Source organism: Rhinolophus ferrumequinum, chromosome 28, assembly GCF_004115265.2.
Source record: "Rhinolophus ferrumequinum isolate MPI-CBG mRhiFer1 chromosome 28, mRhiFer1_v1.p, whole genome shotgun sequence".
In the NCBI taxonomy this organism is placed as follows: Eukaryota; Metazoa; Chordata; class Mammalia; order Chiroptera; family Rhinolophidae; genus Rhinolophus; species Rhinolophus ferrumequinum.
In genome coordinates, this window is record NC_046311.1 from 15,675,827 (window position 1) to 15,701,839 (window position 26,013).

The following is a 26,013-nucleotide window of genomic DNA, read 5'->3' on the forward strand; positions in this document are numbered from 1 at the left end:
CTCGTGGCTCACTCTCCCCACGTTTGCATCTTGACTTACATAAAGCCTTTCCCACATGTGTGTAGTCAGGTCACCAGAAAATTGGGAGAACCCCTTCTTCCACGCACATACTTCAAGCCTGGCTTCCCGCGGGGGCTGGCTGTCACCCTCAGAGGAAATCTCGTACAGCGGGCCTCCTGCCCACCCTCCACCACGGTTCAAACCTCGCAGTCACAGAAGGTGCACTTTCTGGGCCGCGCACTGGGTTCAGACTGTTGGAATAGGAGCCTCCTCCTTCCGTAACTCCAGATTCGCCTTCCTGAAACTTTCATCAACTCTTGGGGAGTTGTGCCCTACGGCCACCTAGACTCCACTTCACTTCCTAGGACAGTCTCTCAACGACTGTGAAATCATCATCTCCCGTGAGCCTTTGTCCCCCATGCTGAAGTCCCCAGACAACTCCATTCTGATGTCACGTCGTCACCTTCTGAAGCAGAGGTCTCAGAAACCATGACAGTGACGTAGTGCAGAAGCGAGGGCACGGCGGGACCGGCTGCACACGGGATACGAACCCTGGCCTGTCACTAGTGTCACTGCCCGATAGGTTTCCTCAGGACATTCAGTTCTCAGCACAAAGGCACCAAGTGCAAAGTCAGTTGTCTGCTATCCACAAACAAATTCAGTGTAAACACTATACCGAAATCCAACTGACACTAATTTTAATCCGGTCGAAGGTGGGCCAGGGTAAGTACCAGCACCACCCAGATACACCGGGAGACCCAGCTCAGGTAGCGGGTGGGACACCTGCTTGTTAGGTGACACAGATGCAGCTCTCGTCCCCCACGTACGAGGAGAAGTACTCAGCACTGAATTATCAATAAGGCATCTGGATACTCTTCAAATTGAAGAAAATTGCCAAGATGCAGAAGTAGCTTGCTTGTAAAGCTGAGTTCCTAATGGAAAATGAGTTTTACTCCAACTGCCCAGGGTCCCAGGAGTACAGCCACTCATGCGTGATGAAGCATATTGTGAGGAAATCGTATCTTAGTGTTTGCTCTCTTCTCATTGAATGGACTGAGATGGGGAGGATTTGTTTTCTTATATTTCAGCAAAGCAAACAGACTCTTAATCAGATTAGAATGGAGAACTCTTTTATACTCTCTCTGTCTCTCTGTCTCTCTCTCTCTCTCTCTGCCTCTCTCTTGTGAAATTTGCAGAGTAGAGGATTAAATCTCTAATCTTTACGATAGTTAAAAACTATATCGAGAAAATTACATCTGCCTTGGCAAACATGCCAAATAAGGACAAAAAGGCCTAAAACACTAAGGGCATGGAAAAGAAATACAGATACACACAGCTTTCAATTTCCAGAGTGCAGTTCTGCTCGTCCAAGGGGTATCTTCTCAGGTCCATCATGCACGCTGCTGTTGTCGTGATCCTGAAACACACAGAGTGAGGGCAGATATTAAAGGTGGGACAAGACAGGTAGCAGGAAAACTGCTTCTAGATTAAGAGCCTCCAAGTGTAACCCCTTCCCTTCTCCAAAGCATACCCGATTAAACGTATCTCATGTTACAGACTGAATGAATAAGTTTGCAGTGTACTATAGGTCAGCTTTATCAAGAAAAGCAGCACAAAACTTTAAATTCTATAAAATTATTCATGGAGTCTTCTTGGCTTTGGATAATCAAGGGCAGAGAAAAGGGTTTCTCAGGAAGCTCTTATTGTCAATATTTGTCCTGCCTCCTTGCCTACTGGCTCTCTCCAGCATTTATAGCACAAAGAAAGTGTACAGAGATCATGTACACATATATAATTTTCTCATCATATATATGACAAGTTGGAAATCTAATATGGAAAGGGAGAAAATAAATATCCTACATCTCCTCCTGCAGTAAATATCACACTGGTGAAACGGTATGTAACCCATTGTGGGACAGGGTAGAGTTTCATAGACAGTCCTGTTGTTATAAGGGATACATTCCTGCAGATATGTTTAACGTCATAAGTATGAAAATCCAAGGAATAAACTTGAAGGTTATAAGGGGAGCCGTATCCCCAGCAAGCTTACAATCCTAGTAGGAGAGCTCTGCCATCTTTGAACACCGTCTACAACTGTCGCTGGGTGTCCTTTGCCTGCAGGCTGAGTGAGGCATCCTGAGTCACAGAGACCCATGGCTTTCAGCATGTTGAAGGGTTTCCACTTTGTCTTAATTAAATTAAGCTTGTGAGATGTACATTGGTGTCAGCACTTCCATTTTCAAATTTCCACCAATTATAAAGAATAATAAGGCAGATGCAAACTCTTCATGTCGTTGCATAAATGCAGACTTCTCTGGGAGGTTGCTATGGAAACGTCACTGTTGGCTGCTCAGGACCACATCTACTATCACAGACATGTGCCTGAAATGTCCACTCGTCGGCCGAGGCATGAAAGGACTCCAGGCAGAGTGTGCGACCCACCCTTACGGTGAATCATTAGGGCCACATCTGGGCACCATCTCCCCAGTTGGCCAAATCTTACATTCCTGGGCAATGTCAGAGAGGCCAGATTACAAAGTCCTTGAGCAGCTTTCTCAGAGGCCGTCCAGAACGAAAGCAGAACTAAACCAGTTCTCTTCCGCTCGTTACCGCCACGTAAATGTTTCACGACACTTAGAACACTCTACAATTGGAGTGCCCGTCTATTTGTTGACGAGCAGACCCCTCGCCCTTCCTCAGGTGAGCCCAGGGCAGCAGGGCTGTTCCTCCTGTCCACAGATACCCCCACCCAGTGCCTAGGACAGCACCCACATGCACACAGCAAGCCGCATAGAAACTCATTGAACAAAAAATGACTGTGTGGAGATGGGGACTAGGTGTAAGCTGAGTGTGGGACTCAAAAAAGTTAATGTGGAAAGAGAAAGAGGTATCTTGGCCCTTCTTGGCTTTAATCCTCCCAATCTGAGGGCCGGAGGGGACACCTGCCCTCTCAAGCACTCCCACGTGGCGCTCTGGCCTTGCAGCATTGCCGACCCTCTGAGAGCCTTCATGGGCTCACTGGTCAGGATGCTGAGGTGACAGCCCTGCATTAATAGCCCAGCAGTGTCTGTGAGTTCTGCTGCCGCAGAACGAATCCTGAGCAGGCCGATGGCGTCCATTGCAGCGCCGATCACAGAGGAATGCAGCCACCAGTGGGGTCCTGTCTCTCTGATCACAATCTTGTTGAACTAACGGGTCACAGGAACATGTTAGCACCACCTCTGGTGTGACTGGCTTGCACTGGAGAGGCCAGAAGCTCCAAGACCTCTGAGCTGTACTCGTATGTATGGCTGCAGGGTACCAGCACACCTGGGCTGTTGCTGTACAGGTAACCACCTAGCCCTTTGCAACTGCTCTATGGTAATTCATACTCTTCCTTCCTGATGGTAGAAGCATCAGTCACTTTTCCGGGAATAGGAACTCAGATGCTAGGATGAAGGCGCCAAGTCAAATGACCCAGGACCGAGCAGTCTTCTAAAGCAAGTGCTTATTATTCAACGTGGAGAGGGCACAGGACACAGCCTGCATTTAAGTCATCCCAATTTTTTTTTTGTTTGTTTTACATGAAAATATGCTCAGAGAACTGTCCGAAGTTTCTGCTCTGCAGCCTCGATGGGCTGTTGCTGGGAGGTGGTGGAAAGCTGACCTGCTGGCAGCCCTGTGTCTCCCCACTCCCAGTACCCCTCTCTGCCACGCCATTTGCAGTTCTTCTCACTGAAGAGCTATCTGCTCACTCTTCGAATGTGGGCCAACCTTGTGACTTGCTTTGTCTGACAGAATGTGTAGAAGTGACAGTGTGCCAGTCCCACGCTTTGTCCCCTAGAGGCATCTGTGTTTCCGGTCTCCTCGTGTGCCTGTGCTGTGAGGAAGCCATTCCCAGATGAGTCTGGGGGCCCTAGGAGGACGGTCACGCGGAGGAGGGGGCAGGATATAGGCGCCCACTCATGCCTGCAGAGTCCACCCAGCCCGGGGCTGTGTGTGAGCCAGCCAGGAGCAGAGATGCTCACTCATCACCAGACACAACAGCAACGAGCACGGATTGTCATGTGACGTGGAGGCTTTCTAGCTGTTTGTTACACAGCAACGCTGTGGCGATACATAACCGTATCATCAAGCCTAGGAACTGCACACACAGACAAGCATGATTATCTATAAATAAATGGGAGTCCCCACCTGATGCTTCTCAGGCACGTCACAGACAGCGAAGCCCTTCGTAGGCAGCATTTGTTTAAAACGGGAGTGCCCACTTCTATATTTCAGCAGGAATCCATTATCATCTCAGGAATACCAGTCTTGGTGAAACGAGAAGTCCCATCAGGCAAATGACACAGGCCATGGTGTGCCTCCTGATTGCAAACACTATGCTGACACAGCAACACAAAGGCCACAGCTGGCAACAGTGCTGGGAACCAAAACCGAGAGAACCGTGTAGGCAGACCCCGGAGCACCGCCAGGACACAACTGTTATGTGGGTGACCGCAGACGTCCCTACGGAAAGCAGCGCAAGCTCAGCCCTCTGAAGAGGGGGGAGGGAAGAGTTGGAAAGAATCAGGAAGGTGCTTTGGTGTCGCCAACCATTGGGATATAACAATGGCAGTTGTGGGGCCTTCACATCTAGAACTGTATTGTCCCATACTAGCCATGTGGGACTATTTATATTTAAATTTTAAATTAATTAAATTTTTTTAAAAAAATTCCAATCCTCTGATACACCAGCTACATTTCAAATGCTTAGTGGCCACGCATGGCTGGTGGCTACCATGTCGAACAGTAGAGAGTACAGAAAGCCTTCATCACCACAGTTAAGTTCCCCCTGGAAAAGGCTAGAAAAACAGCACTGAGCCAGACAGAATGAATCTGGCCTTGCCCTCTAACCCAGCTCCCAGTTGCACCTCCCCATAGCTTTATAGGACACAACTCCTCATCTGAAACCCATCTCCGTGGTAGCTAGAGACGCATATCCGCAGAGCATGGAAACCATGCGTGCCAGAGTGGAAGATGTCATCCAAGGCTGTTCCCAGGACCTCGCATTGTGTCTATGTTATGGCATCATCAGTGAAGCCCGCAGTCCGAGGGGAGGACCAGACCTAAATGAATAGCAGTCAGGCATAAGAAATGGAGCACTTTGACCTGACTTTCAGATTCATACCCTAGGGGCTAAAGCTTCCAACGTAACAGTGAACCTGAAGGGGACCAAGGCCACCATGCACAAAGTCTCCTGAGAAAATCACTATGTCTCATGGATCTGTCCTACTTAAGGATAAAGACTGTGAATAAAACAGAGGTCTTCTATGAAAAGTATGGAAGTGTAGACAATGAAACTTGAAAACTTTGGAAGATACACGTCTGGTTGTCAAAAGGCATGAATGCGGTCTGCTCTCTTTCAAACAGGAATGGGTAGACATGAGGGAGGAAGAGCCTGAGATGAAGGCAAAGATGGACAGACACTGTAAAACCCAGGAAAGAATGCAAGGACCCCAGCCGCAGGGCTCATTGGAAATTTGCGCTGGAGATAGACAGTGGAATTGACACAGCTAAAATCATTTCATGATGTGGGGGACTTCTTAAACTCCAATGGGCTCACAAGTCCCTGGGGGATCTTGTTATAATGCAGGTTCTGAGCAGAAGGTCTGGAATTCTGAGTTTTCCAGATGCTGCTGCTGTTGATCTGGAGACCATGCTTACTTAGCGTGAAAACAAGAGGGCAAACCTGTAAAACCTTCCTACGGGCAGACGACAGAGCTTTGAAAGCAGAGAGAAGATGGTATAGAACAAAATGGGTATGAAACTGAGCTTTATTAGACAAGCAGAGCAAAAACAAACAGGACACAAGTCAACAAATTAGAATTAAACATGAAACGATAAAGAATTATTGTTTTTAATTGGGGTAAAATATGCATAATGAAATTTACCATTTTTGCCATTTTTAAGTATACAGGTCACTGGCATTACGCACATTCACACTGTTGTGCAACCATCAGCACTCTTCTTATCCGTAAGTTTTTTATCATCCCAAACGGAAGCTCTGTACCCACTAGACAATAACTCCCATTTCCCCTTCCCCAGGACTTGGTAACCTCTATTCTATTTTCTCTATGAATTTACTTATTCTGTGTACCTCATATAACCCGAATCATATACGTGTCCTTTTGTGCCTGCGTTAGTTCACTTACATTCCCTTAGAATGTAATGTTTTCAGTGTCCATCCATGTTGTAGCAGCTGTCAGAATTTCATACCTTTTTAAGGCTGAATAGTATTGCACTGTGTGTGTAGACCACCTTTTGTTTATCCATTCATGTGTTGATGGACACTTGGGTTGTTTCTACCGTTTGGCGATAGTGAATAATACTGCAATGAACATGGGTGGACAAATGTCTGAGTTCCTGTTTTCAATCCTTTCGGATATACACTCAGAAGTGTCATTGCTGGATCATATATTAATCCTACCTTTATCTTTTTTTTTTTTTAAAGATTTTATTGGGGAAGGGGAACAGGACTTTATTGGGGAACAGTGTGCACTTCCAGGACTTTTTTTTCCAAGACAAGCTGTTGTTCTTTCAGTCTTAGTTGTGGAGGGCGCAGCTCAGCTCCAGGTCCAGTTGCCGTTTTCTAGTTGCTGTTTTCTAGTTGCCGTTTTCTAGTTGCAGGGGGCGCAGTTCATCATATCGGGAGTCGAGGAATTGAACTGGCAACCTTGTGGAGAGCACACTGGCCCATGTGGGGATCGAACTGGCAGCCTTCAGGAGCATGGAGCTCTAACTGCCTGAGCCACTGGGCCGGCCCTACCTTTATCGTTTTGAGGACTAATCATACTGCTTCCCACAGCGGCTTTAGAGTTTTATATCTCCACCCGCAATGCATAAGGGTTCCAATTACTCCATAACTTTGCCAACATTTGTTGTTTTCTTTTCTTTTTTTTTTTTTTTTTAATGTAACAGCCATCCTAATGGGTGTGTACTGGTTATTTCATTGTGGTTTTGATTTGTATTCCCTTAGAATATGTTTCACATGTTTATTGGCCATTTGTACATCTTCTTTGGAGAAAAGTCTATTCGAGTCTTTTGCATATTTTTGAACTGATCATTTTTGTTGTTGTTGACTTGCAGGAGTTCCTTATACATTCTGAGTATTAACTGTCCTTATCAGATATGTGATTTGCAAATTTGTTCTCCCATTCCATGGGTTACATTTTCACTCTGTGTTCTTTGATGCACGGAAGTCTTTAATTTTGATGTACTCCAATTTATCATGTTTTTTTTTTTATTTTGTTGCCTGTGCTTTTCATGTCATATCCAGGAAATCATTGCCAAATTAGTTTCAGGTGTACAACAGAATGATTAGACATTTATAAAACTTATGAAGTGATCACCCTGATAAATCTAGTACCCATGAATAATAAAATGATAATAACTACATATCTATTAACAATTACTTTAAATGTAAATGGATTAAATGTTCCAATCAAAAGGTAGGGTCCCCCTATGTCTTATAGCTTTATAGTTTTAGCTCTTTTACATTTATATTTTTTGTCAATTTTGAGTCCATGTTTGCGTATTATACAAGGTACACATCCAACTTCATTCTTTTACATGCAGATATCCAGATTTCCCTGCTCTCTTTATTGAAAAGATAGACCTTTACTCATTGAATAGTTGGCACCCTTGTTGAAAATCATTTGATCATATATGTAAGCGTTTATTTCTGGGCTCCCCATTTTATTCCATTGGCCTGTGTTAGTTTCACACAGTTTTGATTACTATGGTTTTGTAGTGAGCTTTAAATTAGGAAATGTGAGACCTCTAACTTTGTTCTTCATTTTCAAGATTGTTCTGGATATTTGGGGTCCCATGTAATCCCACATAAATTGTAGAATTGGGTTTTCCATTTGACCAAACAGTGCGTTGCGATGTTGACAGGGTTTACACTGCGCCTGTAGATCACTTTGGGTAGTGCTGTCATCTTACCAATAGTAAGTTTTGCAATCAAAACACACAAGATTTCTTTCCACTTACTTATGTCTTCTTAAAATTCCTTCAGCAATATCTTATAGTTTCTAAGGTACAAGTCTTTTGCCTCCATCATTGAATTTATTCCTAAGTATTTCATCCTTTTAGATGCCACTGCAAGTGGAATTGCTTTCTTAATATCATTTTTGGAGTGTTCATTGTGAGTATCAAAAATACAACTGATTTTTATATGTTGATTTTTAAATCTACAATTTTGTTTAATTCAGTTGTTTTGATCGAGCAGGGTTTTGTTTATTGGTGGGGGTGCATGGAATCTTTAGGTTTTCTACATAGGATCACATCATCTGCATACAATTTTACTCCATCCTTTCCCATTAGAACAGATACAGCAGAAGCAGGCAGATTCAGTCTTTCACAAATGAATATGATTTTAATTGAGAGATTTTGACACACAGCTCTTACCATATGGGGAAGTTTCCTTCTCTTCCTCCTAGTTCTTTGCACATTTTTACCATAAAAGAGTGTTGTATTTTGTTAAATGCTTTTCCTACATTAATGGAGATGATGGTGGGTTTTTTCTTTATTTTGTTAACATCATTTTCCTATGTTGAATCATCTTTGCATTCCATGTATAGATCCCACTAGGTCGTGGTGTTTGTTGTTAAATTCAGTTCACTAGAATTTTGTTGAGGATTTCTGCATTAATGTTCATGAGGGATATTGGTCTGTGGTTTTCTTTTCTTGTAGCGTCTTTGTCTGGTTTTGGTATCAGGGTAATACTGGCTTCATAGACTGAGTTGGGAAGCACTTTCCTCTTCAATTTTTTTTTAAATGAGTTTGATTTTGCATTAACTGGAGTTAATTCTCCTTTACATGTCTGCTAAAATTCACCAGTGAAACCATTTTTGGGGGCTTTTTTCATTGGGAGGTTTTTTATTACTGAGTCAATCACGACACTGGTTATCAGTCTGTTCAGATTTTTCTCTTTCTTCGGGATTCATTTTAATGGTTTGTGTGTTTCTAGGAATTTGTCTGTTTCATCTAGGTTATCCAATTTTCTGTCATGCAATTTTTCATAATATTCTCTTATAAACCTTTTTATTTCTGTAAATTGGTAATAGTAATGTTCCTTTTGTCATTTCTGATTTTAGTTATTTGAGTCTTCTCTGTCTCTTTTTTAGTCAATCTAACTAAAGTTTTGTCCATTTAGTTGATCTTTCAAAGGATCAAATTTTGGTCTCATTTGTTTTTCTACATAGTTTTAAGTACTCTCTATTTTATTTATCTCCAATCTGCTCTTTATTATTTTATGCCTTCTGCTAGCTTTTGGGTTTAATTTACTCTTCCTTTTCTTTTTCTCCCCAGTTCCTTAAGGTGTAAAGTTGAATTCTTTTTTTAATGTGTCTACAGGTATAAATTTCTTTCTTAGCTCTGCTTCCGAGTATCTCATAAGTTTTGGTATTATTGTAGAACTGTCTATTTCTCCTTTTAATTTTGTGAATGTTTGCTTCATATATTTTGGAATCCTGATGTTTGGTGCATATGTGTTTATAACTGTCACATCTTCTTAGTGAATTGACTCCTCAATATATATGGTGTTCTTTGACTTAAACTCTATTTCATCTCATATTAGTCACTTCAGCTCTTTTGATTACTATTTGTGTGAAATATATGTTTTCCATCTTTTCACTTTCAAAATTATTTGTGTATTTAGATGTAAAATAAGTCTCTTAGAGATAGCTGGATCCTGTTTTATTTTTTAATCCATTCTGCTCTTGTATGAGGAGTTTAATCCACTTATATTTAAAGTAATTACTGATAAAGATAGATTTCTGCTATTTTGTTATTTGATTTTTGTATGTCTTATTGCCTATTGTTTTTTCATTTCCTCCACCTTTGTTGTCTTTTCAATTTAGTTGATTTTTTTTAATAGTAACATGTTTGATTCCCTTCTCATTTATTTTGTCTATTTTCATTTTGGTTACCATAGGATTATATATAACATCTCAGAATTATGATAGTCTAATTTGAATGGATATCAGCTTTGCTGTAACTACATATAAAACCTCTACTCAATTTGCTTTGCACATCCCTATGTTATGATGTTAAAAATTGCATCTTATTATAATTGTCTATCTAGTAACATAGATTTGTAATTATTTTTATGTACTTGTCTTTTAAATCATGTAGAAAATAAAAAGTGTAGTTACAAACAAAAATTTAAATAATACTGGTTATATTTACCTTCATTGGAGATCTTTATGTCTTCATACACCGTCAAGTTACTATCTAGCAACCCTTTCATTTCAACTTGACAGACTCCCTTTGTCCTCTCTTGTGGAGCAGGTGTAGTGGCAATAGAATCCTTCAACTTTTGTTTTCTGGGAATTTATTCATTCCTCCTCTGTTTTGCCAGATATAGAATTCTCTCTTGACAGTTTTTGTCTTTCACCACATTAAATATTTAATTATCCCACTGTCTCTGGCCTCCAAGTTTTCTAGTGAGAAAGTGGCAGATAATCTCTGTGAGGCTCCCTTATACATGACGAGTTGTTTCATCTTGATGATTTCAAGATTCTCTCTGGTCTGTGGCTTTTCACAGTTTAGTTACATGTGTCTTAGTGTGGATCTCTGGTTTTATCCAACTTGAAGTTCATTAAGCTTCTTGGATTTGCACATTTATGTTTCTCATGACTTTTGGGAAGTTTTTGGCCAATATTTCTTCAAATAATCTCTCTACGCCTTTTTCACTCTCATATCTGGAGACTCTCATAATACATATTTTGGTGCAATTGATGGTTTCTGGTAAGTCCCTTTGGCTTCAGTCACTTTTCTTCAATCTTTATTCTTTCTGTTCCTTAGACTCGATAACTTTAAATTGTCCTATTTTCAAAACTGTCTACTCTTTCTTCTGCCTGCTCAAATCTGCTGGGGAATCCCTTTAGTGAATTCTTTAATTATTGTATTTTTCAGCTTCAGAATTTGCTTGGCTCCCTTTTATAATTTCTGTTTATTTTATTTTGTTCATTTTATTCATATATCATTTCCCCAATTTCTTTTAGTTCTTTGCCCAAGTTTCCTTTAGCTCTTTGAGCATAGTTAAGACAGACGATTTCAAGTCTTCATCTGGCAAGTTCAATGTCTAGTTTATTCAAGGATGATTCCTGTCAATTTATTTTGTTCCACTGAATGGGTAACGTTTTACCATTTCTTAGCATATCTTGTGATGTTTTTCCTTGAAAACTTGGCATTTGACTAGTATTAGGTTGGTGCAAAAGTAATTGCGGTTTTTGCAATTATCTTTAACCTTTTAAACTGCAATTACTTTTGCACCAACCTAATATAATATTGTAACTCTGGAAATCAGATTTTCTCCTTCCCCTAGGATTTGCTGTCTTTCCTTTCTTTCTTTCTTCCTTCCTTCCTTCCTTCCTTCCTTCCTTCCTTCCTTCCTTCCTTCCTTCCTTCCTTCCTTCCTTCCGGCTTTCATAGTCTGTTTTGAGATATCTCTAAACTTTAAAGAAAAGACTATTCCTTGTCAAATAAAATCAGCAAAGTCTCTGTTCCATTAGTTCATGTTCAGGTAATGTTTTAACAAAGATGTCTTTGAACGCCAGGAGCTAAAACAAACGAACAAATGAGACAGAATAGCCACCTTTGCAGTCTTTGCAGACTGACCCTGTGCATGCACATTCCTTCGTCACTTAGCTAGGACGGCTCTGAGCCTAGGATCAGCCAAGGTGAAAACGTGAGGTCTTCTCAGGACTTTTCCGAGCATATGTCTTGCCTGGGCAGATGCATGGCTTTCTAAATTCACCTGTACATATAGCTGCTTTTGAACGACCTAGTTTCCCAAAGTCTCACCCCAGCTTCTCCTTTGGGCATTAGATGGTCTATTTTACATTTCTGCCCAGAATCTCTTCCCCTGCCTAAATGTGGGTCCGGGCTTCCGTCTGTCCAAGACCAAAATCGCCTGTGCACCAGGGAGGGGAGGGGAAATGGCAGGTAAAAATGTCACCAAAATTTCCTACTGTTTTGAATATCGCTTTTGTTATTTGGCATTTGGTTGGTTCCTGTAAACTATGGAATATTTTCCAGAGCTCCTGCCATGTTGGTTCAGATAGCTTCTGTTGATTTCCTGATGGGTCTGTGGAGAAACACGAGCTCAGAGCTTCTCACTCTGTCATTTTGCTGACCTCACTCCCCAGTAGAGATCTTTAAAAGCAAGAGGAGGAGGATGTTTATAAAGATAAAGATGAAATTAATGAACAGAATTATGATGTAAAATCAAAGGCTAGCTCTTTAAAAATATAAATAAAATAGATAAATATTTATTGGTGCTACTTAACAAAATTATAAATGAAGAAGGGAAAAGAACAATATGTTTTATAGGACAATGCATATGTACATGCCAATGAATTAGAAAGTCCAGGTAGGGAGCCGGTCCAGTGGCTCAGGCGGTTGGAGCTCCGGGCTCCTAGCTCCGAAGGCTGCCGGTTCGATTCCCACATGGGCCAGTGGGCTCTCAACCACAAGGTTGCCGGTTCAATTCCTCGAGTCCCGAAACGGATGGTGGGCAGTGCCCACTGCAACTAAAGATTGAACACGGCACCTTGAGCTGAGCTGCCACTGAGCTCCCGGATGGCTCGGTTGGTTGGAGCACGTCCTTTAAACCACAAGGTTGCCGGTTCCACTCCCGCAAGGGATGGTGGGCTGTGCCCCCTGCAACTACGGCAAGTGGACCTGGAGCTGAGCTGCGCCCTCCACAACTAAGACTGAAAGGACAACAACTTGAAGCTGAACGGCACCCTCCACAACTAAGATTGAAAGGACAACAACTTGACTTGGAAAAAAAGTCCTGGAAGTACACATTGTTCCCCTTCTCCCTCCCCAAAAAAAAGTCCAGATAAAAAGGACATTTTCCTTGAAAACACGAATTTTTATGATTGGTACAAGAAGAAAACCTAAAGAGACCAATAAGTATAATAGCAGACATTGAAGCTGTGAGTGCCAGGGTGGAAAATATCATTCAAGAGCCTATTAAAAGTACCATTCATCTATAAAAAACATTTCATATTAAGTATATATTTATGAGTTAATTCTTTAAATACTTACTGGAACATTAATCCTTTCAAGAGTAGATATTTACCATATAATATACTCTATTACAGAACATATAAAAAGAGATAAATCTTCTTAGTTCATATGATGTGAAAACACACAAAGAAGTCTAAAGGCAGATGTACTCTGTTACTATGTGTAACGGAATCCACGTGGTATGTATCACAGATGCATGGGACGGCCCATTGCCACCCCACCGTTGTATAATTTACTAGGGAATTTCAGTGAATTGTTTCATGGTTCTTGGGAACTTCAGCCACGTTGTGATGTTATTAGGGGTAAGAGTAATGAGAGAAGGGGAACTAACTTGGGAATAGATTTCTTGGGAGAACTTCCAGCCATGCCAAAGGGACATTACCTCTTCCAGCTGGGACTCTAGAAAGAGTGGTGCCTGCTTCACACTTGGCAAAACTCAAGCAGTCTTGATGTGGCAAGACGGAGGAGAATGAATGGGAATGGCGTTGTTAGACTAGAAACGCAGGCACATTTCCTGTGGATCACACATGAGCTACGTGGGAAAAAAATGGAGGACCTGGAGGTATTCTCTATAACAAGGCTGCCGAAGTGGGTAGAGAGATGGAAGATGACCATGAAAGATGGAGTCCTCCAGCTAAGGAAAGAATCACAAGGGACTCCACAGAATAAAAACATTTTCTACCTTCCACGTCCCCCAACCACCAGTGCTGATCAAGGGACCAGTAGCAGAGAGGTGCCCAGTGGTGGGAAGCTCTGAGAAGAGTCACTTTTCAGGATCTTCTAGGTCCAGAGAGTACAAGGCCACCGGAAAATGGTACCAGTTCAAGTAGAACTTTTCTTATTTTCTTTCTACCCCCAAAATAAATCTTCAAAACGGGAGGAGTCACACGTCAGCTATCAAGCTGGGTTGGGGAGGGGTAGAGAAGTAGAAGCAGAGCAGCTGAGCAGTCATCTATCTTCCCTTTGCCACTACAGGCCTCCAGCCTGAAATAGGGCTGGGCTGTGGGGAGTGGAAACATTCATGCTAAATCTGAATTTAGTGTTAAACACTGACTTGAGAATTCCTGTGTAACATAAAGATAGAGAAAGGACTATTACTGTAATACTGGCCAAAACCTACAGGAGTTCCCCCAATTTTTATCCAAGGCACTAAAACAAAGCTGCATTATAACTAGATCACAAGGCATATTTATGACCAATAAACTGGTTGTCTAAGGAGTTTTAAAAGAACAATTGTAAATTAGCCATGGGTAAAGCAAATTTCTTCTCCTCAAATTTTTAGGAGAATTACCCATCATGATAAAATAAGATTTATCTCGGGAATTCAAGGATGGATCAAGGTAGGGAATTAACACATCATAGTTACAGGTTAAACAAGAAAAATGATCATATAAATGGAGATTGAATTAATAAAATCTATTTTTATTTCTGATATGTAAGAAAAATAATCTAGGGTCAAGCATCAGATTTATAATTAGTTGTTGACTATAAACTCCATGCATTGGTGATATCTGTGTTTTCAACTCATGACAGTTTCCAGAAACTGAGTCAAAAGGCAATATGTGTGTATATATATATATATATATATATATATATATATATATATAGAGAGAGAGAGAGAGAGAGAGACATATATATATTAGAAATAGAATAAATGAATTAATTAATTAAATAAGTAAATAAATTAGAAATAACAGTGTGCAGTATCTCCTAGTTCTTCATTATAATAGGGATGCTTCTTGTGCCCCACTATGAAAGATGATTTGTACTTTTGGTTCAATGTAGTTATGACTCATTCTTTTACTTCCATTAAAAAACTAATATATATAATATATATATAAAATAAAAAAAATATATAGTATATATCAAATATATATTAGTTGGGGCAGCCGGATGGCTCAGTTGGTTAGAACACGAGCTCTGAACAACAGAGTTGCTGGCTCAGTTCCCACATGGGCCAGTGAGCTGCACCCTCCACAACTAGATTGAAGACAACGAGCAGCTGCTGAGCTTCCAGAGGGGCAGCCAGATGGCTCAGTTGGTTAGAGGGCGAGCTCCCAACAAGGTTGCCGGTTCAATTCCCGCATGGGATGGTGGGCTGTGCCCCCTGCAACTAAAGATTGGAAACAGTGAATGGACTTGGAGCTGAGCTGCACCCTCCACAACTAGATTGAGGGACAATGACTTGGAGCTGATGGGCCCTGGAGAGACACACTGTTCCCCAATACTCTCCAATAAAATTAAAAAATATATATATATATATATATATATATGATATCCAATTAAATGTGAATGTCAGATAGACAAGAATAATTTAATATATATATATATGTTAGTTTTGTAATGGAAATAAAAAATGAGTCATAACTACATTGAACTAAAAGTATAAATCATCTTTCATAGTGGGGAACAAGAAGCACCCCTATTATAATGAAGAACTAGGAGATACTGCACACTGTTATTTCTAATTTTTTTTTCATTTTCTGGAAGTTGAAATGAATGCAATAAAACAAGAAACCAAAATTAAAACTCATGAAAATGAAGATTAAAAAAACCCATCATTATAACCTACATGACGGCAAGATTAAAATCCTCCAGCTTATTAACTAAACTGTTAGAAATAATAAGAGATTAGTTAGGCCGGGTATGATATTAGACAGATTTGCATAAACAAAGATAGCTATAAACAAACAGATCGATAGCTTTCCCACATATCAGTCAAAGCCAGTGGGAAAAATAATGTACAAGTGACCCCATTCCTGATAGTACCACATTTATATAAGCAGGAATACGCGTATCAAGAAACGAGTGGCCTGTCTATGAAGAAAATAACTAGACAGTACTTAACTAGAGCCATGAATGAAGACATAAATTAATGCAGATGTGTCATGATCATGTAGGAAATATTGACTATGGTACAGTGACAGTGTGAAATTTAATGAGCATAATTCCAACCAATAACTCAAACAGGTTTTTTTTTTTTTACAAATTTGATAAAACAAATGATTCTAAGTTATGCAGAAGAATAAATGGGCAAATATTAGAACAAATAGCTACCCATTCAGGAAGAGAAAATGGAATACCTTACATCGCACACCACGAGAACTTTTGATAGATTAAGGACTAAATGGAAAACATGAAAATACAAGTACTACAAAAAGAAGAATTGGAACTTAAGTTAATCCTCATTCAACATTTTTTCCTTTTTACCCATCTGGCACTGCTCTAGACTTACAGGGCAGAACAATAAACAAGACAGAAGCGGTTCTTTTCTAAGAGTTTATATTCTCGTGGTGGCTTCTCCACCATCATGGATGGGAACAGAGAGTCAAGAAAAATAAGAAATGCAATAAAATGAGAAGATAATGTCAAACCTGGATAAGTGCTATGTTAAAAATAAAACAAGCTGATGTAATGGCAAGGGGAGGATGATCAGAGCAGGATTCTCGTTGTGGAGGTGACAGATGAACTGGCTTCAATTGTACAATTACATAATGAGGTGAAAAACAGGAATATCTACTAACAAAGTATTACCCCTGGCAGAGCATGTGCAAGGCCCTGAGACTGGGGCAGCCTGAAGATTTCCGAACAGCAGAAGGCGGCATCCTGGAAGCATGATGAGGGAGGAGAACAGTGGTCAAAGAGAGGGGTTAGGACTGCAGGAACCAAATCCATGAGTAGTGAAGGATGCCAAGGAAAGCCGACTTTTCAAATGATTAGGGACCTGCACTGTCTATTTTGAGGGAGGAGAAGAGTGAGTAGCAGGAATTTCAGATGTTCTCTTTGTAAATGGGAAGATAAAGAAGTTTCTGTGTTTTCAATTAAAGTATGAGGTGACGTCATCAAACGAGAGTGAGGCATCAAACGAGAGACATTAGGGTGTCAAAGGGGCTTTATAAGCAAGGGAATAATGAATGTACTTGGGATTGGGACTTGACGAGCCTGAATTTAAAGTGAAACAGGTGATTTTCTCCAGCATTAAGGGATAAAGAAACCAGGTTATTTATAGTAGCCCTAAATAATGATAAAGCCCAAAGCAGGTGTCACAACCCTAAAACTAATGTGCAATTTATTGCTGGTGGGAGTAAAAATTGGCATAATCCTTTTTGGATTATGATATTTATTTATGTAAAAGGAATTGGGAGACCCTGACGATACACAAGTTTGGGAATCAATCACGGGAGCACTATTCATCCTGTGAACAAACATATTTTCTGGGGCAAAAGGTGTTTGAGCAGAACCACTGTATAACATATAGTTTGGGAATAAGATGGTGGCACAACCAAATAGGAGACTTGATTTGAATCTTCTGAAATAAGTTCTAGTTCATCTCAACACTGCATTCCACCTTTAAGAATGGGAATGACAACTTGAACATTTGAATTAATTTTTAACAGCAAGTGGGAATTTTGCAATATATTTTCCAGCCCATTTTGCAATAAGCTTCTCAGGTTGAACATGGCTACGTTGTTTTGACACAGATGACTTAACCTCAGGCACCCAGGCACTTTGGGGAGCTAACCAAACACGTTTTGCGAGCCCATTACCAGTTCCTAGCGTCAGAGAAAATGTCCAAAGACACAAAAAGCATGGCCTGAAGATCATGTTACAAAGTTTCCTCAGTGGTGCAAGGTGAGACATTTGATGACATCCCATGACCATTAGACTGGAAAAGGAAGATGGGAAGACAGGAGAGGGACAATGATTACCTTCTCACAGAGAGCAGTAAACTTCGGCCCGGCGCCAACGAAAACAGAGAAGCTTGACGGGAGCAGGATGAAGACCTGTGCGACGCTTACTGAGCCAGGACACGCCGAGCTCCTGAGAAGGTTGCGGTGCCCAGGAATTCTCAGAGGGCCCAGCTGTTCCTTCAGGATGGTGGGCGGGGCTCACCCAGAGCATTAGCTCACATCACATGGTGACTTGGACATGGGCAACAGGCTCGGTTCATTGTCGTATTCAGCCGAGCTCTAGCCTGTGCCCAAGCTCGTGTCAGGCCAAGTTCAAACTCAAGGGGCTATCACAATCATTGAGAAAGTAGTTCATGATTTAAAACGACCTTGTATCACTGTGAGAACATGGTCCCTCTCCAGGGTTTATGTGAGCACTATGGACACTTTTGCAGCGTCATCAGAGTGATGGGTTCATGATTTCCCAGAATAAGACTGAGATGACCCACAAACCTACGTCACGGGCAGCTCACCCATAGCCAGAGCGCTCTGTCTGCCCTTGATAACGCAGGGGCCCTCACTGACCCTACACAGCCACAGCTAAGTGGTGCCTAACCCACCAGCGTGGACTACTACTGCTCGGACTCAGGGCAAAAGCCAACCCCAGCGCCCAGGGGTGAGAAGAATTCGACCCTAAGGTCTCAGGGATAGAGCCAGGCCACCTAGTGTCTCAGGGACACAGCCAGGAGGAACATAACCTCTGCTGGGCTGGACCTCCATCAGCAGGTGCACTCAAGGAGAATAACAATCCCAGTGCTCCATAAGCCTTCAAAGTCCTTAGCTGCACTGACTGGGCCTCCCTCAGGCGCAGGCCATAGCACCTATTCACCAGAGGGATACAATGTATCTCTGGGATTACACACCTGGCCCATCCCTTGCTTGCCACATCACCAGCATGGTCCCGTGAATACAACAGAGAGGGGAAAGAAGGTAGGATTTGGGGCAAATGGGAGAATAAAGGGTGTCACCAATGTGAGAGCTCAGCTATTTGTTATCAAACACACAATAGTATGCAAATATCATATAGAATATATGCAAATGATGTTCAGTTCTCCTAGAATAACACAGAATATGTATATATGTGAATTTAACAACATTATCAGTATTTTGAAACACTAATGTTTTTTGTCCAAAAATTCAAGTTACTTCAAAGTTAAATTAATCTCTCTATAGCTACGTGTGCTTTTTAATCTAAAGGCAAAGATTTCTAGATTAGCCAGTTTCCAAGGGATCCAGTGGCACATGTGTGACATGGTGTCTGCTGTTTGGAAATGTTCTTTCCGAAAGCTTGCCCAGGTCCACATCGATCTGAAGAGTAGTCTCAAAAGTACGACACTAAGTAAAGATCTAAGGAGGATATGGAGACTACATTTGAATAAAAACCGCAATTTACTGAGAAGTCCATTTACTGATTTAAGGCTGTTTGAGAGTTTGAGATGTATAATGGATGTACACTTGTTACAGGGCTTTTTTTTTTTTTTTTTAGGTTATCGTACAAAGTTTGTTACTGAAAGTTTCCCAGAGCTTATTACTACATTACTATTTAACTGTTATACATTAATTTGCAGGCAAAATATTAGCTAAAGATAATGGTTTTGTTCTGTTGTTTTTTTGTTACTCTTGCCTGTTTTATGGTGTTAAATCAAATACTTTCAAATAGAGTTTGGAAATTTATTACGGTTCTTTCATTTATAGTATATCATTCTGTCTGCGATGGTCCTAATGTTTATGTTCCTTAAAACTCAGATGTTAAAATGCTAGCCCCCAGCGGTGGTGGCATTGAGAGGTGGGGGCTTAGGTCCTGAGGGTGGAGCCCTCATGAGTGGGACTGGTGTCCCTTATAAAGGAGACCCTCAGAGCTCCCTGGCCCCTTCCACCACGGGGGGACACAGAGAGAAGGTGCCTGCTGTACAAGGAGGAGGGTCCGCACCAGACACTGAATCAGTGGGCACCTTGACCTTGAACGTCCAGCCTCCAACTCTGAAAATAAATGTCTGCTGTTTATAAACCACCCAGTCCACGGTATTTTGTCCCAGCAGCTGAAAGGACTAAGACACTATCCCAACAGGTTTCAAGCTCTTCGCTTTTAATGGAGATATAGTCACGCACTGTCTCTGGTAAGAAAATAAAAAAAGAGAACTAAAAATGCAGAGAACCCAAATAGCAGGTTTCATTTAAAAGCCAAGAAGGCATAGCTTAATTTTTATTAATATTTGCTTCCCCAGTACAAATACACACACACACACACCCCACTATTCAGATTTGTTTTGGGGGTTAAATGAATGACATGTCTCCTCATTTTATGCTCACATGGTTTCTGGGTAACTTTTTGTACCACTGATGTCCCTATTAGAACCTCCAGAAATTTACCACCACAGCTCTCATTTCTGGGCAAAAAATACAAAATGCTGAAAACGGCCCAAAGAAACATCGATCTAGACCCTTTGCACAGTAACGCCACAGCTCAGTTGACATGTGCCACTTTTTTTTTGTCTTACAGTTAAAAAAAACTCTGATTTTCGCCAAAATTTTGAGTCTTGTTCTCTATATTGCTTTGTAGAAAGTTACTCAACACACTCCACTTTAGGCAATGTTAAATTATTCCCTTCACTCATCTCAAAGCTCGGAAAGTCACAGTGGTGTGGATTTAAATGTATATTGTCATGATTTCACTTGGACCTGCTCACTCAGGTACATGGCTGTGGACTCACAACACTTTGAGATAAATTCTTCCTCCAAGACACCCATCTGTGTCCCACTCAAGACTGTGGGTCACCCTAGGAGACCTCAAGGGCACTTTTAGGCCAGGAATTCAAGAAAGACAAAAATCAGTGTAAGAGGAACTCAAGAGACAAACGATTTTTAAGAGCACCGTTTAGCAAGCAGCTAATATTCACAAAGCATCATGGGAAGGCCTGATGGTTTCCAGGGTAACCAAAGAAGCCCAAGGCCTCCTGGGGGCTCCAGACAGCAGTCCAGTTTCCCAGCAGGAAGCCTCCCACTCAGTCATTCCCATAAATATACTGCCACCACCTCATGAGGCTCCGTGGAGACCATAGCCATATCCATACAACAAAACGTTTTTTCGAACTCTTTTTTCCCCCCAACTCTGCAGACGGCTTTGGGAAAACTTTCCTAAAAGCTTCCGCAATGTCAGGGCAATATTAGCCACAGGACTTTGTGGCTGTAACATGGGAAATCCATCCCTAGGGAGCTGGGTTTTCAGATACGCAGCCTGGTTCTATCAAAGCAGCCCCAGGAGTCTGAACCTCTGCTCAATGACTATTTATAGTAATAGTAGTGCCCCAAATCTTACAAGGTTTCTTTGTCTGCAAAGCTCAAAGTGTTTCACGGCTGTCTCCTACTTAGTCTGAGGACATGGCCTCACCTACTCTTAGCACGTGAGAAGTTCAAGGCCAGCGTACCACACAGCCCTGAGGGCAGACAGACCTGAGCCCGTACAGCACGGTCCCATCCGGATGCAGCCGGATCATGCGGTTCTTCACCGTCACTCCGTGCACAAATGACTTTTTGTCATTTAAGAAATATGTGTCAGGCACCCACAGCTGGTCAGCCACTCGGTTGTCGAGCGTGAGGTTGAGAGGGATCCCAGAATAGGCGAGTCTTTTATCTCTCCAGTATTGTTGGAAATACATGGTTAATGTGTAATCCTGGGGACAAAAAGAAAAGAAAGCAATTAGTCTGTGCGCAGCCACAGGCGAATCTGCTCCACCACGGGCCAAATCCAGGTTGGAATCCAGGATAAGTGGGCATTATTTTCATGCAGGGTAGGGAGCAGTGGTTACTTGCTTGTACAGGCAAGGACCAGGTTTAATAGCCATATGTCACGTCTATCTACAAGTGCTCTGTTTTATTTAGGTCAGAACCAGACTGGACAAATTGGCATTTAAGAGAAAACCACACAGAAATGGAGGCCCAAAATAAAAAGTCATCTGGCAGGGATGGTCGCTGGCAGGGAACTTGAGTGCCCCTGGAAGGGTCCCTGTCAGTCCCTCTCCCGCCAGGCAGTCGTATGCCTGTACCACCCAGGACAGATGAGCAATACCTATGGGACTCTCCACTGTGAGCCGTTTCTGTCCTCTGCCCTCCCCAAGGGCTGTGGACACAGGTGCTCCACAAACACCACTGCAGGCACATCACCCGTGAGAGGTCTCTGCCTCGTCCATCACGTCGTCTTTTGCTTCCACATTGCCATGGCCAATTCTGCACTAACTGGGCCGTGCTATCACCTTGAGGGGATGACATACTCGTGTAGGGCAAGTGGGAGGCTGACGCTGAAGTCAGATGTGGGAGGACAGAGACGACCACAGTGCGGCCCCCACACGCTTGCCAACAAAGTAAGCAAATATCTGGGTAGATGGCCCGCCTTTTGTTTCTACTTTTGGTTTTGTTTTTGCAAAGTCGGTAGTACAATAACGAAGTGGAAAAGAGTCAAATCAGAAGCTGAGTGTGGAAATTCTTTTTTTTTTTTCAATTTTTGTTCTTTTTGGCAATCACTATTCAAGTCTAGAATGATCAAGTGTGAAAACTTAGTAATATTCACGGGACATCCTGAACCCCACTGTAGAAGGATCCAAGCTGAAAATCCAAAGGTGAATGGGTGAACTGTCCCACCAGGGCAGGACAAACCACTGCCGTTACATGCAGGAGATTCTGAAGTCACACTTGTGCCTCAAGGAGACTGCAAACACCCTCGCTCTATGGGCAGTGGCAGACAGGATGGCAAGTCGGTTCAAGAATCCATCCCGGACACAAGCCTCTGACATCCCACCCAATATTCCTTGTCTGCCCTCCCAGGGCAGCAACAATGCTGTTTATCACTGATCTCAAGGTACTGGAACACAGAGGCCTATGACACGAGAAAGAGCGCACCTGGGCACTCATCTCCAGCTGTTCACAGGCCAGGAGGTGACAAAACCGATACATACTCCACAACTAGAAACAAAAAACATTTTAAGCTATAGGCTCATAAAAAAATCAGAAGAGAGGAAGCAAGACAATTCCAATGGGCTGGGGAGTCTTTACAGAGGTATGAGTGGATGAGAAGAGACCCGGGAATTTTCTTCAGGTTCTTGCCTGGCAGAGCCCTCCTACCCCCACCACCAACGAAAGAGTCCCAGAGAGCAGGTGGCACTGATGCTGCCCCTTCCTCAGCCAGGGATCAGGGAGGGGCATGGAAATTCACATGGGGATGGGCTTTCACTGTGTGGATGGGGACACTTGATCAGCCTGGTGTCGCTGAGGGGAAAAGCAAGGGGGTGCAAGAGGGAAAAGGGTGCAAGAGGGGAAAAGCACAGGGTGACGGACAGGCTGGACCCCTCGGCAGTGAGCAGAAGGTTGAATGAATTGAATGGAGCTGAATTGAATGTCAGCTCCAGAGTCAATGAAATCCAAGCGTCTCCAAGGAGCGAGAGACATTGAAGTAGGAATATTTCTCTGTGAGCCCCCAAATGAAGGGGGACTATGTCTTTGTGCGTCCCCAAATGAAGTAGGGGACTTTGGAGTGAGTGAGTGCTGGGATCATGTCTCCTGGGACCGAAGAATGGAAACACGGACCCAGGAGAGGCACAGAGTTTTAAAAAAAGGAAAGTTTATTAAAAGCAAGGGGTCAGAGCTCCTGAGTGGGAGGGGGTCCCGAATGGGGGTGCCCTGTGACTGACACAAAAGCTCTTACTTTTATACCTTCCCTTGCCTGCTTGGGGAAGGGGAGCTGTTTGAAGAAGGGAACTTGTTTGAGGAAGGAAACTGGCGCCTTCTAATGAAATTTGTCTACCAGGTTTGCTCTGCTGGCCCATCCTGGAGGAATTAGCAAAGTAACCCACTCTTATCTATCAGATCTGCTCCGTTTGTCAGGCCAGAAGGAATTTTATGATTCACCTCAAGGCCTTGTTACATTATGTCCTGGAGCGAAGGAGTGTTGTCAAAATCTGGAGTTTCAGGATATGGCTGTCTTGTTTATTTCACCAGGGACTCCCCTATCTCCCTAGGGAGGTGCTAGCTAACCTGTCTCAACACCACCATTAACCAAGTCTTTCATTTTTTGTTTTCTCATTTTTAGCATCGGGCCCTGGCTGACTCTGGAGGGACTGCCCCCTTCCCTCCAGGAGGACCAGTTCCTAGAGAAGGTTATCAACTGTGCCAAGGGTGAGATTGTGCGTTTCCATTGCAAACCAACCCATCCAGAGCTGACACCCCCAACCACCTTCTTTACTGAGGTCTCACACTCCAGGCCAGGACCAGGCAACCAGGGCTGATCTGGGCCCCAGGGCCCACTTTAGTTATTCACACCAGCCCTGCCCATTTTTTCCCACAGTACAGGCTCCTGCCACAGTCATCCTCTGCCTCCCATGTGACTGGCCCTGGGCTCCCCCTTGTAGCCGCCCTCCGTGCTGTGGCATGCCCGCTTCTCCTGGGCCTGTGGGTAACAAACTATCCTTTCAATAGCAGCCGTCTCCTCGTCTGTTGGCCTTGACACACATAAATAATAATAAAACCTATGTTTTAAGCACAAAGCCATGATGAGGAACACCCCGTTTTGCAAAGGTGAGTTCACTGAGTAAGAGGGGTGAGCAGTGCAGCCTCAGTGAACTGCAGGGCGCTTGTAGGGGCTGAGAAGGGAGCACAGGAAGGAGGGGGCTGTTAGGAACCCCAGGCTTGTCGTAGGACCCTGAGGTGCCGACGGACCGTCACGGGTGCCGTCTCCACCCCCACTACCACCATCACATTAGCTTTTCTTAACGTGGGCGATGCATGTCGACTGAAACATGAGAAGCTTGGGTGCTGTGACTTGACGGGAATAAGTTAATAGCAGCTGCTAGAGGATTTTCCACTTGAACATAACCCTCCACATCGCATTCTGATGGAAGGACCAGAGTCTCGTCTGTTTCTTTCGTTGGTTCCTGAGCCTGCATCCTATGCCTGAGTCATGAAATCTAGCCTCTTTCCCATCCCCCTTCCCCATGGGAGCCCAGCTGCCACTCACAGTTGGAAAGCTTGGGTGGGGTCTTGTTTGGACTGTGCTGCTGTCCACACCCCGCTTAGGTCCTGGTTGTTTGCTGAAGTGCGGTGAGTGGGTTGGGGGGAGAGAGCTTAGGTAACAGGTGGAGGACACGTAGGTGCTGCAGCAGCTGCGCCTTTGGGTACAGTGGCCTCGGGCATCAGCGGGCAAGCTAGTCACGCTGGTCACTGGTGTGTGGGCATGTCATTTCTTTCCCCTGCAGAGAGTGGCAGGTGACAGAAGGCGACCATGGGAGATTCCAAGCTGCCTCTGCTCGCCTGTGCACTTGGGAGGCAGCTGATGGAGGGGTTCACTGTCTGGGGCCATGCTGCTGACCCCGGGTGGTGGGCGGGCAGGTAGCACGCTCTGTCCCTCAGCGGGTGCCAGGTCTCCGGCTCGTGTCATCTCACTTAAATCCAGAGCAGGATTATCAGTATCGCCATTAGGATCCCCCATCAGTGAAGGAGAAACACTTCAGAGAGCTCAAGTAAACTGCCCGCCCCACCATGTCCCATTAAACTGGGGAAGTGGGATCTGAAGCGGGGACTGCGTCCCTCCTGGGCATGGCTCTCAGCCAGGAAGCTCTAAGGGGTGAGGATTGAAGGGGTCCTGCGTGGTGGGGGGTGGGGGGAGTTCGCAAGGATGTCTGGAGAGCAGAGAATCAGGTCGGGGGAGTCATAAGAATGGCCCCAGAAGCCCCATCCTTGCCAAGGCCTAGCACAGTTGTGGTGACGCCTGTGCACGCGCTTGTTTTCTTCAGGGGATGCCAGGCAGCTCCCTGGTCTCCACACCTGCAGTCAGGTGACTGGGACCAAAAAGGAGGGGCAGTTTGTGTGGGACGCTGGGTCTGCCGGCGGCCTTCTCAGAAAGAGACCTTGAGACCCTCAAGGCCAGGAATTCAAAGGACTGGGTAGGTGGCACCAAAATGAGACCAACAGCGATATTGCTCAGTCAGCCCCAGATGGCACACGGAAGGAAGGGAGTGAGGGAGGGAAGGAAGGAGGAAAAGAAGGGAGGGGGACGGAAGGAAGGAAAGAAGGAAGGAGGGAAGGAAGGGAGGGCGGGAGGGAGGGAGGGAAGGAGGGGGAAAGGAAGGAGGGAAGGAAGGAAAAAAGGAAGGAAGGAAGGAAGGGCGGAAGGGAAGAAGGAAGAGAGGGAGGAAGGGGCAGAGAATGGGTGGCCCCACAGGGCTCATGTGTG

General features: G+C 43.5%; 1 protein-coding gene across 1 annotated transcript in view; it reads right to left on the minus strand.

Moving 5' to 3' along the window:
- The window catches only part of GABRB3 (gamma-aminobutyric acid type A receptor subunit beta3), a 159,662-nt gene that overhangs the window by 35,530 nt on the left and 98,119 nt on the right, over positions 1-26,013 (minus strand). Inside the window, exons 4-5 of the mRNA XM_033100294.1 lie at positions 21,246-21,466; positions 1,335-1,417 (exon numbers count right to left, since the gene is read on the minus strand). Of these exons, the coding sequence (XP_032956185.1) occupies positions 1,335-1,417; positions 21,246-21,466 (304 nt within the window). The remainder of the gene's footprint in view (positions 1-1,334; positions 1,418-21,245; positions 21,467-26,013) is intronic.